Source organism: Pleurodeles waltl, chromosome 9 (genome assembly GCF_031143425.1).
Source record: "Pleurodeles waltl isolate 20211129_DDA chromosome 9, aPleWal1.hap1.20221129, whole genome shotgun sequence".
NCBI lineage: Eukaryota > Metazoa > Chordata > Amphibia > Caudata > Salamandridae > Pleurodeles > Pleurodeles waltl.
The window spans coordinates 965,090,270-965,111,036 of NC_090448.1; the positions used below are offsets into that span (position 1 = coordinate 965,090,270).

At 44.6% G+C, this 20,767-nt stretch overlaps 1 protein-coding gene across 3 annotated transcripts in view; it reads left to right on the plus strand.

The window, feature by feature from the left end:
• Nucleotides 1–20,767, plus strand: part of CEP128 (centrosomal protein 128) — a 722,948-nt gene that overhangs the window by 293,583 nt on the left and 408,598 nt on the right. For all 3 annotated transcript variants that reach the window (XM_069208366.1, XM_069208365.1, XM_069208367.1), the window contains one exon: nucleotides 9,131–9,295. In XM_069208366.1, coding sequence (XP_069064467.1) covers nucleotides 9,131–9,295 — 165 coding nt within the window. The remainder of the gene's footprint in view (nucleotides 1–9,130; nucleotides 9,296–20,767) is intronic.

The window sequence follows — 20,767 nt, forward strand, 5'->3', positions numbered from 1 at the left end:
CAACACTACTGTTTTGATACAGAAGCCGCGAGAGATGCAGCAGTAGGACAGGCGGTGCTAAGAAATCTTTAAATAAAGGTGAGACTTTTCCATCTTCCCACCAGCCACGTACTCTATTATGCACAATTTTCTCTACAGCCTCTGCATCTTTCCTGTGTTACATTGTTAATCTCATTGTATATATTTTTATTAAAAAGAAAAGAAAAAGAGATGCCAAAAAAGATGTGTGCTTCCTACTGCTTGCTACTCCAATACAAGCATGTGAGTGTATGAAAGTTCCAATACTAGAGTAAGAAAATAGTTACTTACCTGTGACTGTAATTCTCCAGTATTGGAATCTTTCATGGATTCACATGCGACCCACCCATCTCCCCAGAGAAGGCCACCTTTATTTCCGTCAGTGATATACTATATATGCACTAGTGCTTCAAAATCTGAGGGAAGACAGCTTCTCTCAGGAGGGTTCTAAGGGGTGGTGTCACCTGATTGGTTGACTCTAACGTTTGGGCCTTTAAAAAAAATAATACTAAACTAAAGACCTACAACGTATGTATTTAAGACATTGCTTTTCAAAAGTACTGGAGACTCCCATCTTGATGATGGGGAAGGGTTCAAGCATATGAGTCCATGGAAGATTCCAGTACTGGAAAACTACAGTTACAGGCGAGTAACTATTTTCTTTTCTGCAGTGTTGATGTTGATGAGGCCTTTAAGGTTTTGTGAATAGCCCTCGTGACAGGCATGTCAATAACATGTCTAGTAAAGGTGTCTGTCCTGGCTCTTTATGCCAACGCACAAGCCAAGCCTTCAAATATTTTGCAGGTAAATTGTTACGAAAAAAACTGGATAAAGACTCTAAAATAAAGTTAATAAATGTATTTCCTTACATTTGAAAGTGTTTCAATTTAGTACATTTATTATATCCCCACATTAAATATCTGTTGATAGTGATTGTTTCTCAACATGAAGGTGGAAACACTTAATATTAAGTTAATATCACTGGCTTCCTCTGAAGTAACAAAGAGAACAATTCCTGAAAATGAACAACCATGTAAAGGCAAGACTTATTGCCAAAGCTTAGTGGTCCCTGAGATCTCCCAGGGTGACAGAGCTCAAGAGACACAAGCTATATGCAGAGCACGGCTGCCTACGTATTCTGCTGTTTGCAATGGCGTAGTGAACCCCCATTTAGGCATCTTAAGCTGGGCTGCCACTGGGTCTAATGAGCTGGTGAACTGGGCCCTACTAAAACATTAATTAGTAGTTTATGCTCCTCTTCTGTCTGCAGAGAAAATGCTCATAAATAATACTGTTAAGGAATACCATAGCAGAGGGTTGTGGGAGGTGGACTAACAGGCAGCAGTGGAAACAAACACAGATGAATTAGGAAATAATTAAAATAGGTAATACACAGAGAAGGGGACAAATAGAAAAAAGGAGCATCAGATCCCAATGTGAATAAGAAAAAGTAAGGATGAGGGACAAAAGTTGGGAGGATAGAAAGAGAAATTAAGAACAGGAAGAGAATTGAAAGATGGGCAGAAGAAAATGTGAAAGGAAATAAGGTAGACTACAAGGGTGAAACGAAGGACGAAAAGATGAAGAGTAAGAGATCAGTAGGAGAAAGGATGGATGGATGGATGGATGGATGGAAGGATGAAGAATGGACAGGTGGGGAAGGTTGAAAGGATAGATCGCTGCGCCACAGGATTCAAGCTAGCCTGGCTGATGAAGGGTGATACCCTGAAACCGGTCCCAGGATGCTTGTTTCCTGTCCAGGGAGGACCTGGCCTAGCAGTTCGGGCTGGACTGTTCCCATGGGGAACAGGGTCAAGACTGATTTGCATATGGCTGGGTCTAAACTGGGGTGACGTGCCGAGCAAAATAACGATGGATTAAACCCAGATCTGTGACTGGAGTTTCAACACTCCGTCCATCATTTTATTTTGTTTTGGGATGTTGCTTTGTGCGCCCTAAGTGGCAGGGGTATGCCCAGACGTGGGTCCCTTGCTCGCTGCGCCACAGGATTCAATCTAGCCTGGCTGATGAAGGGTGATCCCCTGAAACCGGTCCCAGGATGCTTGTTTCCTGTCCAGGGAGGACCTGGCCTAGCAGTTCGGGCTGGACTGGGGGTGAGTGTTTGAAAAGTTTCAACACTCCGTCCATCATTTTATTTTGTTTTGTGATGTTGCTAGATAGATGAACACCTGGGTATGTTCATGAGTAAAAGGATGGATGTATATGTAAAAGGATGGGGATAGAAATGTGAGGTGTATGACATTACAAATTAACAATTACAGAAAAGGTATTGCAGTAAGATAAATGTGGTACTAGAGATATTTAAATGTTATTCTAGATCTCAAAAAGAGGACCAAATTAATGACCAATATGCAGCTGCTTTAAGAGGATTAGTAGTAACATGTAATTTCCAACACATGACACATGGCCATGTTTTGCGAGACAAAATATTAATGAAGATTAAACCATTGAACATACAGGAAGGATTATGATTCATGGGTGAAATGACTTTGAGGGCTGCTCTATATGTAGTGTGAAGTATTAAAGAACCAGAAAAATGCATTCCGGTAGTGAGGATCAATAGTCAGTTGTCTGTTATGGTGATTGCTGTGTGTGAAAATGTGAACGAGACCAAGGAAATTTTTTAATATTGAGGCATACAAAAAAGTACCTACTATAATAGATGTGGGTCTAAAGACCATTTAGGTAATGGCAGGCATTGTCCTGCTCTGGATATGATTTCCAGATTGTGCAAGAAAAAAAGTGCATTTCAGTAGTTTGTAAACACATGAGGAGAAGTTAACCTTCTTTCAGAATATGATTATAATGAAGGTAATTTTGCCAGACAAGGTATTCCTTTGAGTGTAGGTGATTGAGAGAACAATTTTAAAAGATGACAGAAAAAATTACCATGTTATGAAATGGTAATAGATGGCATGAAGGTGATTGTTATGATAGATTTTTGCAGTCGGCTTACCATAATGGGTAGAACATTGTTTGACACGTTGTGGCCTAATAGGACAGTATTACAAGCTGATGTAAGCCTAGCTAGCTTTACTGGTAACATGGTAGGATTTGTGTGGGTCAATTCGGAATTCAAGAGTAGGAAATTCCATGATAAGATGTACATAGCTGCACAGGGTGGAATGACTTTGAGTTGGTCCCATCAGGTTGAACTGGGGATGTAATTAAATATGAGTTAATGTAGTACAAGAAACTGCTTATTGTTGAGGTTATGAAGGGATTGAAAAGGAATTTGTGAAAGTGTTCAGCTCAAACTTAGGTAAATTGAAAAATCTAAAACATAAAATTAAACTAAAGGATAATGCCATTCCTGTCAGGCAGAAAATGTTTAATGTTCCTAGTTATTACAGATTAAATTAAAGGACATTCTTGTGGATTTATGTAACAAAGATATTATTTAGCCAATTGAAGTACCCCATTGGCTGCACCCAGTTTTAATTTGAGTCCAGACTAATGGGAATCTTAGACTATCTGTAGATTTGAGATGTATGAATGATGCTGTTTGGGGGGACACGTTTCCATTACCAAATCTGAAAGAATTACTGTTGTCTGTCTGTATTACCAAGGTGTTTCCAACAATCAGTCTCACTAGTGCCTATCATCAGATAGAACTAGAAGATAACTCATGGCACTTTCCAAGTTCATCATGCCTAAAGGTGCATTCTAGTATAAGAGAATACCATTTGTGTTGGCAAGTGCCTCAGTGATATTCCAAAGAGTGATGACAAAACAGGTAGTTGTTTATTAGACGCCTGTGTCTTCTAAGGTGACATATTGGTGTTTTGCAAGGGCAAAGTAGAGCACAATAATAATTTAAGAAATGTTTTGGCTGAATTAAGAGTAAATAGTCTCAATCAAAATGAGTAAATGTAAATTTGGACGATCTGAAATAGAGTGCATGGATAGGACAAGTGATATCCATTGAGGGTATTCAACCTAAGACAAGCCATGTAGATGCTAAAATGAATGCACCAGAGCCAACATGTAAAGAACAGTTGATGTAATTTTTAGGATTGACAGAAATCTATTTAAGATTTGTTAAACATTACGCAAGTAATGTGAACCATTAAGGAAGTTGCTGAAGAAAAATATGAAGGTTGCATGGTCTTGTGAACAATCTACGTTTTTGCTTTGGTTAAATCTGACCTAGCCTGTGCCCCTTGTTTGTAACCATTTTCGATGGGTGCAGAATCTGTAATTGCAGAAGATGATTGTGGATATTGTTTTGGCACTATTCTTTCTCATAGGCAATACACAGACAAACGGATTATGCATATGCTTTGTGCACCCTACAACTGGCGGAGAGGAATTACTCAATTGAGGGTGGAAGGAATTTAACCCCAAGATTGGCTTCCAACTTGCAAATGTACCATTATGAAATAGAATATGTTTGTGGATGAAACAACATTGTGGCTAATGGGTTGTTCCTACCATTAGAATTCAAAATATAGTTTTGAGGACATCCCATGAAAGGCGTGGTGTATCAGAGAAAACGTATTGATGGTCATGAATTAATAGTATGATTGATCGATGGGTAATGGAATGTAGAACATGTTGGTGTGATAAAACAAGTAAACGCTGTAGATCCCACTGAAAATGGTTGTGTTACCAGATAGACCATAGTACAATGTTGCCATTGATTTAATGGGACCCTTTTCAAGGCTACCGTCCAGAGAATCTTACACCATTATCTCAGTTAATTACTATTTCAAGTGACCTGAGCTATGCATGTCTGAGCAACATTACAACTGATACTGTAGAATTTTTAAAGATATTTTTGTCAAGAAGGGATCCCCAAAGTGTTGATTTCAAATAATGTGGTGCAACAACCATCATGCAAATTCATGTTTCTAAAAAATTATGGAGTCAAATTTAAGAGGGTAGCATTATACCACCCAGAGACTGACTACATTGAATGATTTAACAAGGTAGTGAAGGAGGCTATACAATTAGCTCTTAAATCAGGCCTGCCTTGGAAGGAATCATTACAGGCAATGGCACTGTTGTACAGGATTACACCTTACTCAGTTATTGGGAAAATGCTATTTGAGCTATTGCAATGAAGAAAATCTACCACTAAGTTGGTACCTCTGTGAATTGTGAAAAGATACCAGATAAATGTTGGTCCTGAGGTCGATGTTGAAATAAGAAAGAAAGTAGAATTTCATCAGGCTCAGACAAGGAAGAGAAACAATTCGAAATTGATCATCCTTGGTGTGAAAGTAGGACAATTGTGTGTATAGTGTATTGTGTAAAAGGTATGCCATAATGTTCAGTCCTGCAGACGGTCATTGAAGTTTTGAGAAGTGCGGTCAAATTGGGAGATGACAGAGTATGGAGTGTACGCAGTGTTGCTTTGTCGCAATACTGACCAGTTACATTTATGCGAGGAAGGAGGTGAGGGACTAAGTTATATCTCATGTGAAGCAAGTGTAAGTAATGTGGTGTCTGAAAGCTGCGTGTCAGTGAGCCCTTCTTCACATAGTGTAATAATCTTAACAATGGTGTTGTGAAGCTAAACTCACTAGACTTGAGTTTGTTGGATAGAAGTGTTAATGGTAATGGGGTCCTGTATGTCACAGAGTACAGAAGGGGAATCTTCCTACACAACCTGCTAGACTGCCCTATCCCACTTACCAAAGGTTGAATCTGTCTACCATGTCGCCCTGACAATTACCTTGCCATTTTCTTTCCTTCTCTTTGTCACACCAAGCAAAAAGAGAAGAATCATAGCAGGCAGTCTACGTGAATTCTTTACTTCTATGTGTGCAGAACCAATGCTGTTCAAGTTGATAATCAGCGGCTTGTAGGTTTCCCAGGACAGATGAATAATAGAAGAAAGATGGATCTTTTAAAAACGCATGATTTCCTGTTAGACTGTTTTATACATTAAAATTTGTGGAGCTTTGAAAAGAGGGATACTCGTGAGGTATCAAGGTCCAATATATAAGGGTTAGGACACTGTTGCCTACTTTTCCCATGGTTGTTGCAATGGCTGAGGTTTGTCAGACAGTGACCAGGTCCTATCTGCTTATTTGCAAAGCACTGTGGTGTAGATGTCAGACACTAAGGTGATGATCATATTTCAGGGAAGCTCTGTGTAATTTCCTAATGAGATGGCACTTGTCAATCCCACTGCCTGCGATGGGATTCATTCAGAAGTAGAGGGAGTCTGTAGGAATAAGTGTACATAAAAACAAGCTATGTTCGCTGGGAACTTTTTGAGGAGCCATGGGAAATCTGGTTACAGTTTCGGTGAATCAGAGCAGTTTACTGCTTGTGCATGGCTTATCTCTACTACTGCGCCCAAGAATGATCACCAGATATACCCATTTAGCACTCGACTCTCAGGGTAATGAAGTTGAGCAGTCAAAGGCTTATTTTGGAGCTGGTGTAGGATAGAAATCCAGAATGCAAGAGGGATCAAAGATCAGCCATTAAATCACTGTTTAGTCATTACTGTGGTTTATAAAAAAAAGTACTTTATTAAAAGTCGCACAACTGGAAATATTGAGCATAATTCACTCTTTAAATAAATAATGCTCTTAGATGTTGTGCCAACTCTAAAAAAAAAAAAAAAAAGCAGAATATTTCACAGGTTTCCCTTTAGAGCAACCTGGGGACACACATTGCCTTTAGCCAAATTATTTAGACAATTGTGCTGTTCCTTAGTGGGAGTAGTACCAACGCTTTCCTCAGGAACAGAGTATGGAATCAAAGTGGAATGGTTCATTGTGCTATCAGGAGGAAGCTCTGGTGCCTTATGGAGAGTTGGTGGGCTGGAGGGCTTGTTTCACATAGTCACTAAATGGACCCAGTAGATACGTACGCCTGCTCCTCATCTTGGTACACTGTAACAGTGCTAGTCAGATTTGTGGTATTCTTTGAGAGCAGATCATGTCTGCTAGTATTGCTGTCAGTAGGAGCATTTCAAGTTGTGTGCATCTGGCATCGCGCAGTAAGCTGAGGTAATGTTTTTTCTGCCCTGGCCTACTTGCCGAATTTGTGTTCTTGTGTGAGAGGAGTAGTGGCCACTAATTAGATCATTAGCAGTTGAGTCAGCACCACTGAAGAGGAGGGTGCATCTGATTCACTGTGCTCATGCTCCTGTTGATCTTGTAGAATGGGTTCTTTCGCAGGCCCACTCACAACCCACCACCCAAATAATGTAGGTGCTCAGCCCAGGTTGCGGTGAGGAAGTCATCTTGCTGGTGCAGTTGCTTCATGACACATGTAAGTTTCTTCTTCTCCTTCAACTGTGATGGAGGTCGGCTTCCTTCAGTGCCTAGATGCTTCTCAGCGCTAGACACTTTGGTCTGAACTAACTCTGTCAAATGCACCCCAGCATTTATGGTTCAGGTGTCAATAAAGATCACCTTTTCTGGTGGCTATTCCGGGAATCCAAGCATCACTCGCAGCACAGCTGTGCATGTCTCCTCAACGTCAGAGCAGTAGCATCAAATATGCTTACATATCTCCTTCACAGCCCCTACCTTCTCAGCACGGTCTTTCTCAGGCAAGGGCACCTTTAGCACCCCTTCTAAACATTTGATCAGCTCAGAAGTAGAAACAAGGCTACCCTTCTGCAAGTGGTCCCAGTTGATTGTAGTTACTGCAAACCTGCCCCATCTTTATTCTCAGGTTGAAGGCCAACTTTCTGTATTCAGTTTGTTCAGCTATGTCACTGGTTCTTGATCGTTCTGCACTTTTGTTATTTCCATGCAGATGTGTTACACCAGGGTCTTTGTCCAGACTATGAGTTGGAAGGTGGAGGTGGAGAGGGGGAGCTGGGAATCTCCTTTGAGTAGAAACTCAAAACAAAAGCACAAAACATATCTGGGATGTCCCACTCAAGCTATCTGTTAATCTATGGCGAGTGTTGCTGTTCCAGAATGTAAAAGAGCAGGGGGAAACTCTATAGTTTTTCAAAAGGAATCACTGTCTCCTCTACTAAATACTCTCAAGTCTGGCACACTACAATGAATCTGGAATGTCTGAAAGAGTCCTCCAGTTCACATCAGATGTCTGGTCTCTGTCTGACCTTTCATGTTCGGTACTCCCTTGGGTTCCACAACTTTACAAAATGAAAGTGAGTGTGTCTATAGACACATGCACCTCATACTACATTACCGTCATTCTGCACAGCTGATGATTGTTTCAGGGCAGGCCTTTTTATCAATAATCACTTTACTGCCACCTCTGGTAGGCTGGTGGAATGACAAGTTGTCACGCTCTTCAAAAGGAAGGTGCACATGCTATAGTCCTCCAATCACAGCGCACCGATTGTCGTCTTACTCTATATCACAGAGGGATCTTCAGCCGCTATGTAAGAATATTGTGTGGGTTGCGGAGAAGGGATCAAAAACACCATAGTTTGTTATGGGGACCTAGAGGCAGGGGCACATACGCCAGAGCCATGCAAAGACCCTTTCTCCGTTCCCACACATTTTGTAACACAATTTGTGGTGATTTAGTCCTTTCTCTTACTGGTTCCTCACGAACACACACTTTCCCTGTTCTAAGAAGTGGTTATTAAATTAAAATTTTTCAATGGCACATAACATAGCTTAGATTTTGTGTACTGCTCGTACGCTTCTGAATAGGAATTGATGCCAGTGAACTGTGAGGCTCTGTATACAAACTTGTGTCATCACATCCAGAGGCAGTGTACAGGACAAGTGGACCCCATGGCCACGGCATCACCTCACGGCAGTGGTAAGCTGCTTCTTGTTAAAATTTTCCTGATCCAGTCTAGTGCCTGGGATATTCAGAAGGTGTGGAATGTGCTGGAAGATAGAGGATTCACCACAAAATGTGTTAATAAAGGTAATTTGGCAATACTAAATTAAAGGTCAGAAGAACAAGGTTGTTGTGGTTCATTCAATTGACTCTGATAGATGAATTTCTTTATTGTACCAACAAGAAAGACTAAAGAAAATACCCACGTGTGGAAATGTGTTGCAGGTTGTGATTCCTATGCTTTCAGAAGGTTTTTCATTTTTAGCGCGTAATGTTTTATTTTTAAGTTTAATGAGTCCAAGCTAAGAAATACTGTGATTAAAGTATAATGTACTCGCTCCAACCACAGGCAGAATTAATAGAAGACAAAAACATGATCAAAACGCAGCGCAGGCAGGTAGAAAAGATGAAGGTGGAATGTGACAAGCTGACTGACCAGATGACCCAAATGGAAGAGGAAGATGTCAAGCTCAGGCGCAAATACCAGATGCTGAAGCAGGAAATAGAAGAGAAGGTAAGAGAGTTTGGGACGTGCTTTCTCTTTTAAGTAGTGATTTCCCTTTGCAGAGATTTTCTAGCACATTGGTGATGGTCTGGATTTGCCACAAAGCCTAACTTCCTTGCTGTTGTTCTTTTTTTGCTCTTGTAGTGCTATTGCTCCTTGTTTGACTGGGGCGTTTTGTGTTTCTTTTTTAAGTGAGAACCGTACTTTCCCTTTACATTGAAACTCTGTTAAATTTAAAAAACAGTCTGATACCATGTTCATTTTGTAATTCCTATTTAGGTTCAAATTAAGTTCTGTAAAATATTATGCTTGTTGTTTTTAATTTTAAAGTAACCCTGGGATCCCATGAAAAGTCATGGATCTTCTTTGAGGAAACTGGCATCAACCACCATAGTGATGTCATAGTGTGAACACCGAAGGATGGGACCTGGTGCTAGAGTATGATATCACTCTGTTCATCACGTAAGGTTGTGATATCCTTTTGTCATGTGACTGTCTGGAAGCCAGAAGCAGCCCTACCAAATGACATTGTGCACCTGCAAGTGTTGTGAATGAGGCAGACCATATCTAGGATGGTTTATGGGCTCTTCACCCAATACAATATATTTTAAATCACAGTAGCCCACATAATTTGGATAAAAGACCATCTATCCCCCAGGCTGCCTCAAAGGGATACTCTTGAAATATTCTACTACTTATACAGCAGGCACAACATCTAGAAGTATTGTTTCTTCAAAGAACGAATTAAAAATGTCCTAGTAAACATGAAGGAAAGTTTCAATTCGGAGGCGAGGATTATGCCTTGCTTTCTTCCTTTATTTTGTTCAGCAGCTTCAACATAAACCATAACAAAAAACTACTTTTCCCATGAAACCTAGGGAAAAGAACTACAAGTCCCATGACCAATGAGCCAGTCTTCGTTCAGTGCCATCCAGGTCGCTCCCCTTGTGACGTCCTCTTTCTTGGATGCGACAGAAAATGCTGATCTCCTCTTCCTTCATTCCTGTTTGGATCCTTCAGTCCCTATTGAATAAAGAGAGAACAAAACCTGGTAACTATCGCAAAACATAATTTGCATAACAGTAAGATAATCCAAGAGCCTTGAAGACAACCAGAAATACTAGAGCAATTGCATTTAGGCACAATAAAAAAAACATTTTCCAACCTTTCATAACTTTGGATTATCAGAACACTCAGTCGGAAAGACAACATTTTCAACATTACTTTGACTTTAGGCTATAAAAGTCTGCTAAATCTTTGAGCGTAGTCTCAGGGTCGGGTAATGGTCGTGACAAGCTATGGGTGGGAATAATCCTCGCCTCCATGTCCTTAATAGAATTGAAACTTTCCTTCATGTCTACTAGGAAATATTTCATTCTATGTCAGGACCAGAGGTGAGGTTTATGCCCGTTCAAAGCTTATTCACCACCAACGAGGCTATGTCCAATACTGGTTTAAAGTAAAACCGCTTGAACATGGAATCAGAAGCCCAATCCGCTGCATTATGTCCTCCAAATGGGCTCCTAAGCGGAACGCTTTGGAGGCCATTGCTCCTCTTTCCGAGTGAGCACCAAATATCGAGGCATTGACCCCCGCTTCCTGCATTATCCACCGAATCCACCTCTCAGTGGTGGGACATGAGACTGCCTTATGAGGTTTCCTGAATGAAATAAGTAATTCTCTCTCTCCTGGAGGTCCAAACTCCTCCGTCATTTCCTCATAAGCCTTGAGACAGCAAACTACCCACAATTTGGGGAATTTGTGAAAAGCCGGGTAAGACCACCTTGTAATTGGTTTTTGTCTGCCTGGAAATATGTAACGTAACTCCGTCTGCAGTGAAAGATTGGCTCAGAAGATCCTGAGCCCCTCACGTCCAACACTCTGCAATATGAGACCAGGCATAAAAGCATGGCCAACTTCGCCAATAACTCCTTGCGGGATAAAAATTTGTTCTGTTACCAAGACAGAAAGAGGTTGAGAACGAGATTCACATCCCAAAGCGCTGAGTAGCGTGGCTCGGGCGTCAAAGTCAAGCATATGCCTCATTAGTTTGCAAACAAGATGATGGTTTCCTACTGGGGAACCTTCCAGAGGTAGGTGGCCTGCCCAAATAGCCGACTTGTAAGAATTTATTGTTCTGTACGCTAACCCCTGGGCCGCAAGGGATGCCACAAAATTCAGGATGGGAACCACTTGACACCCCATGGGATCATGGTTGTTTTCAACATACCAACATACCCACCTGAACCATGCTGACCTGTAATGTTTGTTCATTCCGTCTGCCCCTGCTGCTGCCAGCAGGCTTTCAGCTTCCTCCGATAACCCTGGGACTCTCCAGGGTTGCCTGAAATCCACCAGGCCATAAGCGGCAGCCAGTCTAGTCTCACCAACGGGTGACAGTTGCCCAGGAAATCTTGAAGGAGATGCTGAACGCAGGTTAGAAGGATTGGAGAATCCCAAGAAAGTTCCAGAAGAACCGGAAACAAGACTTGTGAGCTCCAGCAAGGAGTGATCAGGACTACGTTGGCTTTCTGCCTGCGAACATGCGCTGTCAATCTTGTCATCATCGCGAAAGGGGGAAACGCATACCCTTGTTCCTTTGACCAATCCTGCAGAAATGCATTGGTCGCTATCGCCAGAAGATCCGGCCTCCAACTGAAGAAACAAGGAACTTGGTGATCCAGCCGGGACGCAAACAGGTCTTTCGAGAACGGACCCCAAAGGGTGTCCAAACATCGGAAAATCAACGGGTTCAGGCGCCACAGACTTGTGTCCGACCACTGTCTGGAGTACCAGTCTGCTACGGAATTGGAGGTGCCCGACAAATATTCTGCCGTAACGGAAACATTCTTGGTGAGACAAAACTCCAGGAGATCTTTGGATAAGTCTGCCAACATCTTGAACGTAGGCCCCCCCAGCTTGTTAATATATCTGACCGCCGATCGACTGTCCGTTTTCAGCAGGACAGTGCAACAGACCCAATCTTTCATCCAACACTTTATTGCGAAGGACCCCGCCATGAGCTCTAGGCAATTAATATACAATTCCCGTTCCTCATCTGACCATTTTCCACCTGTAGAAGAGTCCCCGCAATGCGCTCCCCATCCGGACTTGCTGGCGTCAGATTCAATCACTACGTCGGGATCAGAACCAAATATGGCATTGCCATTCCAGGCCTCCATATACGTCGGCCACCACCTCCTCACGTCCATCACCTCGCCTGTAAGGGGAACCCTCTCTGAGTATTGAAGGCCTCTGCATAAGTGAGAGGCCTTTAAGTGTTGCAGGGCCTTGTAGTGAAGAGGGCCGGGAAAATCGCCTGGATTGAAGAGGATACTAAACCAACCACCCTGGCAATCTGTTGGAGTGAAGTTGATCTCTTCACTATAGTTCTCCTGAACTCCCTGTGTATTTTCGCAATCTTTCGTGTAGGGAGGCTGACAGATTTCTCAACAGAGTCTATCACAAACCCCAGAAAGGGTATCCAAGTCCTCTAAAAGATTGACTGCCACCTGGTGTTGGTTTGACAGACGGTGTGGACATTGAGCCTTTATGAGGATATCGTCCAGGTGCACTATAAGGCGAAAGTCTTGAGCTCTTAATTTTTCCATAACTGATTTGAGGGCCTTGGTAAAACACCACGGAGCAGAGGAAAGGCCGAAGGGGAGGGTCTTGAATTCGTAAACTTGGCACCTCCACCTGAACTGCAGAAATCTGCGGTGAGGGGGAAATATCGGTACTGTGAGATTGGCATCCTGAAGATCCAATCGGACCATCCAGTCTTTGGGTCTCAGGAGGTCGCGTAGAAGATGGATACCCCCCAGCTTGAAATGGCAGTACACTAGCCAGCCATTAAATTCCCTGAGGTTGATTACCGGGCGTTACCTGCTGTCCGTCTCTCCACCAGAAAGAGATTGCTTAGGAAACCATTAGGATGTAGTTGTGTCCTGGTTATGGCATTCTTTTGCAGAAGTTCAGCTACCGCCTTGTCTATCATGTCGGCTTGATCTTCTGCAAATTGCAGTGGGCGTGGGGAAACCGGCTGCACCGGGGTACCGTAGAACTCTATTTGGAAGCCCTGTATGGTTTGTAAAACCCATGCGTCTGAAGTGACCCGTTCCCAATTGTGTTTGAACCATGCAGCCTGCCTCCCAGATTTAGGGGGGAAGAATTGTGGGATCTTACCTGACTGGGTTTGAAACTGCACTCTGGAGGAACCTCTTGAATTTAGTCCCATTAGGGTCTCCGGGTGTTGAAGAATTCCCCTTGACAGGGCTGGTCTTGCTGGCGTCTGAGGCCTTTGGGAGGGCTCTGGATATAGAAGAAGCTGGTCGAGCGCCCTCTTCCACGGCCGGCCCGATGAAAATTTTGTGGTTGAAGATTTTCTTAATGGACGTTTGTGCTTTGTCCATTGAGGTGAACGTTGCCACAAACTTGCCCAGTTCCTTCATAAAAGGCTCCCCGAAGAGTCCCCACTGTGCCGTGAGGCCCGCCTCTGTCGGATCTAGTTTGCCTAGCTCTGGGTCCACTTTAAGGAGGAAAGAACGGCTTCATTTGGTGGAGAGAGCACAGTTGGCGTTGCCTAGAAAAAATGAAAATCTTTGTTAGGGGGCCACTGACGTCCAGCAATTTATCCTGGCATGAGCGCCAGGATCTGTATATCCCTTTCTTAGCGTCCTTGAAGTACTTCTGAAGGAATGTGACCATGCGGGGATTCAGTTCGGGAGTTAGTGCCACCTTCCCGTGGAGACATGCCCTCACCTCTTTATCTAAAGGCTTGCGAAGTCGGCTAGCCACATATCTGGCCACCTTATCCATGGGGGACCACTCCGAAGAGCGTGGATGGATGAGATCCTCTGGTTCGAGCATGTCTGTCACAGGCTCCTGAAATTTGGGGTCATCTAGAGGCAAAGGGCGCCAGGGGCGGGACGGACCCACTTCGTCCGGCGAATCACCATCATCTGACACAAGAGGTAATTCTAATGGACCTTGAGGGCTATCCTCTACAGAAGGCTCCAGCCTAGTGAAGACCTTCTTGAGGGATTCAGAGACGCCTAGGTCTGCGGGTTTCTCAGCTAGCGCTTCTGAGGTGGGTGCTTCACGAGGGAAACCCCTGAGGGGAGGTTGTCCAGGGCACCCCCTATAGGTACGGGGCAAGCGCAGGCCAATTCCAGTAAGCGGCATTCGAAAGGCTCCATTGCCCCTGCCTGGTGTATAGAAGCGTCCTCTGCTTGACTGAACTCATTATCTATTTGGAGCACTTGTAGGGACTCTTCCTCCATATATTCCTCTATCATCTTGGCCAAGCACGACCGGATGGGGCCAGAGGCGCAAGGAGGACTTGGTGGGCTGCCTGAGGCGACTTTGGAGCAAGCCAAATAGCGAATTTCGCAGCGCTAAGCTCTAATCATGAGTAATCGCCCGGGGCACCCCACACTTGTTGGATATATGAGGGCAGAACGCTGCAGTTATGCAGAAAAAATCACACCTGGACGAGACCCATAGGTGTGAGAACAGTCTAGCACCGAATGCGCTCGGCGGGCGTCAGAGGAAAATGCCTTGCACTCTGTATTAATTTGGCACTCAGTGTTCTTTTATGCAGACTCACTAACCATGGGCGTCAGGCTTCCAGGTGGCTTGGGATGAAAAAACGTGAGGCAAAAGCGTCTGTCAGTTTCAGTTTTGGAAACTGACAAACGCGTGCCCAATCGACCGCTTGCACTACGCCCCTGGTGGCAGGAACACCGCACCGTGGTCTTGCGGCCAAAGACTTCGCTCGGCTGTGACAGGAACACTGATACGTGTTTCTGCTGCACTGCCTAAGGCTGCGATGAGCCCACTGCAGAGAAAAACATTGGGTTAGTCAATTCCACCGTAGAGGAGAAAAAGGCGTCTACTTTTGTTAGGATTGTAGTTAATTTAAGTGTTGTTACTTCATATTTAAATACAATCTGTTGCAGTAATCAAGTTTTGAAAGGATCAGTGTTTTTGTGCATCCAGTGGGGTGTAAGGAAGATTTATTAATTTATTTATTTAATTCAGTTATCCTCAAGGTGTAAAAAGAGGAGATTGACTGCATTAACCTGGTCTCTGATATTAGGATTATTGTCCATATTGACTCCCAGGTTTCCTGCGTTTCTAACTGGGGTAGGAAGTGATCCCAATCTTCCTCCCACTAGGATGGGGACCAGAAGGAGGTATGATTTCCGAAAAGGATAACCTCTGTCTTTCTGTTGTTTCATTCCAGGCAGTTTTTGCTCATCCTGTCACTAATGTCTAGCAAACAGTTGTGAAACCTAATACCAATGTTATTGTTATATAATGACACCACAATTTGTGTCATTGGCATAGGAAGTAAGGGTAAAACCAAAGGATTTGATCAGGAGTGCCAATGCAGTAAGATAGTCGTCAAACAACGTTGGACTAAGCAAGGACCCTTGAGGGACCCTGCATGGCAAAGAAAAAGTTTTGGAAACCATATGATAGAGAGCCATAGTTAGCTCTCGTCCAAAAGGAACTTAACAGGGTGAGTGTAGTCCCTTTAGTCCCAATGTCCTCTAGATGTTCATCCAAAACCTTTTGGTTGACCCTAACAGAGGCTGCCGAGAGATTGAGGAGAGATTGAGGAGGACAAGGGCTTCAGTCTCCCCAGTGTCCAGTGCAAACCTTTTCTCCTCAGTAGACTTGATTAAGGCAGTATCGGTGCTGTGTCCAGTTCTGAACTCAAATTGAGTTGCATCCAGAAGTTGGTTGTCTTGTATAAATTGTGCCAGCTTCAGGGTTCATAGTTTTTTTCAACATTTTTCAACAGATCTAGTGGGGAACCAGATTTTTCCTGTTTGAATATGCATCTCCACCATCTCCTGGGTGATGGGAGAGAACTCTGTAAAGATCGCCTTGTCCGGGCCTTCCAAGGAGTGCTTTTTTGCGTGCTGATGTCTGTTCTTTTCTTTCCGCAACAGTTAGTGCTGATCTGGAGAAGAACTACCCCTCATTTTTTGACAGGCTTTTTTTGATGTTTTGTTGAATTATTCTTTTCATGTGTCGAGGATATCTTTCAGGAAGACAGGTTTTATACCAAGTGGCGCCTGTCACCACGCCATGTCAGTTACAGACCCTCATTTGGTTTGTTTGTGATGTCTTGAGTGCGACCAGGACTCGGTGTGCTTGGACTGCCATGCCATGGCACCGAAGGCTTTGAGGGAGCAATCCCTGAAGCTGCTGTGGCTCGGCAGACGTTGTTGCATCACGCAACTCCTAGGAGGTCTCGATCCCGATCTAGTGGAAGGTCGCAGGACCACTCCAGGAGCCCTGGGTCCTCTTCATTCCAATCTAAGTCGACAGTTGACCGCTACTTCGCCCCATCTTTCCTTTCCTTACAAGAAGATTTTCTTCCACCAGCCTGGCATTGCAGTTGGTAAACATCACATGCTTATGGGACCATTGGCTCACACACTGAGGGACAAAATTGCGCAGTTGCTGCCACAGTCCTCGGAAAAGGGCTGGGCCATTCTCTCTCAAGTAGGCAAGGATGGGAGAGACCCAGCCAAGTTCACCATTAGTTGTGGTTTGGATACGACCGACTCGCTGGGCAAAGCGGTTTCTTTGATAGTGACGCTTCTACACCACGCCTGGCTGAGAACATCTTGCTTTTCTGAGGATGTCCAGGCCAACCTCATGGACATGCCGTTCGATGGGCAGTTACACACAACCACTCATGCCTAAACAGCGGATACCTGAACAACGCGGTCAGAACCCTGACCGCGTCTTTACCACGCATGCCTTTACAGTGAATTTTGTTGTAAAAGCATATGTGCTTATATGCATGGTAAATTACCCCCTCGCCCTGCACACTAACACTAGACACCCCTGCCCTGCAGTGCACCCCACCCCTGGCCTTTAAACAACCCTGTCTTACTGCCCTTAAAACTACCCCCCTCAGCCCTAAATCAAAAGAACTTCCCCACCCCAAAAAACAACCCCAGCCTCACTTATCTCCCCCATTCCTTCTTCCTACTCCTTCCTGCTTGCCTGCCCATCTGCACAGCTAGAACACTGCCGTAACCATGCATATGCATCCTGCCTAACCACGCATATGGTGGTTATGACATATGCGTGGTCCAGGCAAGCGTTGTTCAGCTTTCAGACAAACAGCACACGTGGCTGAGCCCACGTAGTTTAGGCCATTTCCCCCTTTGATGGTACCAGTTTCTTCAGAGAGAAGGCAGACTCAGCCCTGGAGCACTGTGAGGACTCACGGGCTACGGCCAAGTCCTTGGGCCTCTCAGTGGTCCCACGTCCCCAGTCTGCCTTTCGCCCCTTTTGTGGATACAGAAGGGGCATTCCAACGTGCCAACCTCATGCCAGCCACCATCCTGCAGAAGCATCCCAAGCAACTCGTAGGCAAGGGCGCAATGTATACCGGCCATGTGGGTCAGTTAGCCAGAGGTCTACCACAACCACCAATCACCCGGCTGCTCCAGGCTCCAAGCCCTCCTAAACGTGCCCTACAAGTTCATGGGCATCAAGTTGGTAGAAGAATCCGCCATCATCTCCACCACTGGCAGCCCATAACCTCGAACAGGTGGGTCTTGCAGATCATTGAGAGAGGCTACTCTTTTCCCTACCCTATTCATTCAACACAAGGTCAGCTGACAGAGGGTCATCTGTCATTGCTTCATTGCTCCATGAGGAAGTTAACAGCTTTCTTAGCCAATGGAGCCATAGAGAGGGTTCCAATATCAGAAGTAGGCAGTGGTTGCTATTTCCGCTACATTCTCATACCCAAAAAGAACAAGAGTCTTTGACTTATCCTAGACCTCCAAATCCTCAATCTCTTCCTCAAAAAGGAGAAATTCAAGATGCTCACTTTGGCTCAGGTCTAGTCTGCCCTAGACCAAGGAGACTGGATGGTAGTGCTGGACTTGCAGGGTGCGTATTTCTACATTCCCATCCTGCCTGCCCACAGAAGTTATCTGCAGTTTACGATAGGGCACGAGCACTTTCAGTTCACTGTCAACCCCCCCCCCTTTTGGCTTACAAAGATGATGGCTGTAGTTGGAGCTCATCTGCCGATATAAAGGGTGTCAGTCTTCTCCTATCTCAACGACTGGCTGTTAAAGGCAGGTTCGCCCCAGGCTGTCATCTCCCACCCCACCTCCAGACTATGGCGGACCTCCTGCATCCGCCGGGGTTCAATTTAAATGTGCTGCAGTCACACCTGACTCTCTCCCAGACGCTCCCTTCATCTGAGCTGCTCTGTACACAGTGTGGTTTCAGGCTTATTCCCCAGAGAAGTGAGCCCAGCATAATCAGGCTATGATACCAATGTTTCAGCCTCTATCCTGGATTTCGGTGAGAATGACTTTGAGGCTGCTGGGCATCAGGGCCTCCTGCATCCTGCTAGTGACACATGTCAGTTGGCAGATGCGGGCTCTGCAGTGGGGCCTGAAGTTCCCACAGCATCTGGGAAATCTCTCTGACATGGTCCTCATCTCAGAAGGGACTGCAAAAAACCTTCATTGGTGGTTAACAAACCACGACTGGGTCAGAGTCAGATGCCTTTCCCTTCACCCACCCAGATCCCACAGTAGTGGCAGATGCATCACTCCCGGTTTGGGGCGTCTATCTGGGAGAGGTAGAGATCAGAGGTCTTTGGTCTGCAGTTGAATTCAGACTCCACATCAGCTTGCTGGAGCTCCAAGCAATCCGAATGGCATTAAAGGCCTTGTTGGAAATGGCCCTTTCTCCAGGGTCATCCCCAGACATTTGCCTTCCTTCACCTCTTCTTCTGACCCAGTTTTTGTTGGCTTTAGGACTGTGCACTTTTTTACTGTTCGCCAGTGCTAAAGTGCATGTGCTTTGTGTTTCAAACATGGTGGCATTAGCTTCTCTGATTGCCATATTTGATTTACCAGTAAGTCCCTAGCAAAATGCACTGTAACCCCAGGACCTGTAAGTCAAATGCTACTAGTGAGCCAGCAGCACTGGGTTGTACCACCCACTACCTGAACTTTTCAAACATTTCTCAGGCCTGCCATTGCAGAGCCTTTGTGTGCAGTTTCAACTGCCATTTCAACCTGGCACATGTACCTACTTGCCAGGTCCAAACCTTCCCTTTTATTACATGTAAGTCACCCCTAATGTAGGCCCTGGTTAGCCCCAAGGGCGTGGTGGAGAGTATTTAAAAAGTTGGACCTCCACTTTTGAGTTTAATGTGTCCAGGTAGTGAAAAACTCTTAAATTCATTTTAAATTATTGCAAGAACTAACTTGCCCATTGACTAACGTTAGGGTTACCTTGGAACATCTTCTAAGTGTAATTTCCAATTGGGAAGAGATAGAAAAATTAAGTCTGTTGTCCCTGGACTCAGAGTGAAGTCACATTTTAAATTGTAAGTCTGAAAATGCCACTTTTAGGAAGTTGCCATTTTCTTACTCTATTCTGTGCCTTAGCCTGCCTCTGAATACACAACTTGGTTTAGGTGGCAGCTACATTTGTGCGTTTTCTCCAGACAGCCACACACAGGAAGGGCTGGGTGTGACAGTAGATAAATCTGCATACATCTGGATACTGATAGTAGTCCAGGGCAGGGAGAAGGAGAAGCAGTTCACACTTAGCTCTGAATAGGCTGTGTCCTGTCCTCACACAAAGGGCTGATTACCCCCTACTGGTTGTCTGGAGCCAAAGCTGAGTTCAAAGGGGTCCTTGTGCACTTCAGAGAAGTATTTTGAAGTTACCCCTACATCAAAGGACTTTTTGGGTATAAGTACTGGAACTCTGACACCCTATACCATATAGTTTTCTTCTGGACTGAGGACATTGTACCAGGAAGAAGGAGCGCTGTGCTGTCAAGAGGGACTGTCACTTTGCTGTTTGCTCTGCTGTGTTGGTCTGCTGCCTGCTACTTCTTGCCTGGGAGTGAGAGGACTGGATCTAACTTTCTACATTCTGCAATCTAAAGTTTCCCCAAGTGCCTGACTAAGCTTGCCTCCCGTTTCTGGAGTCTCTGGGATATCAAAGACTTCACCTACATCTTACTATCAGCACCGGGACACCTCTGCTGTGCCAAGTGGTGCCAGATCCAGTGCTGTGCCCTCGGAGGTGAGTGTGGTGCTGCAACCCAAGAACTGAAGCACTGACATGGGGCGTCACTCGGAACTGACGCATCCTGATGCAGAAACACTGGTTTGTGGCTGCCTGCACTGAAGCCGCAGACACCCCTCGCTGACTGCAAAACGCAACAACCCCGACTTACAATGCAGTCCCAGTTTGGCCGACGCAGCACTGAGGCATTGTTATGCCATTAATGGAGTTTGACCAATGACTTTGTGTTTCACCACTGCGCATATTAGTTGCTCAATGTTCACCAGTAGCACATTGTATGTTTTGTTCAGTTGAGCCGCCTATGGGCTTTGACATGGCATTAGCCATTACTTTCTGCATTCAGTTTAGCCGCCTATGGGCTTTGACATTGCATTA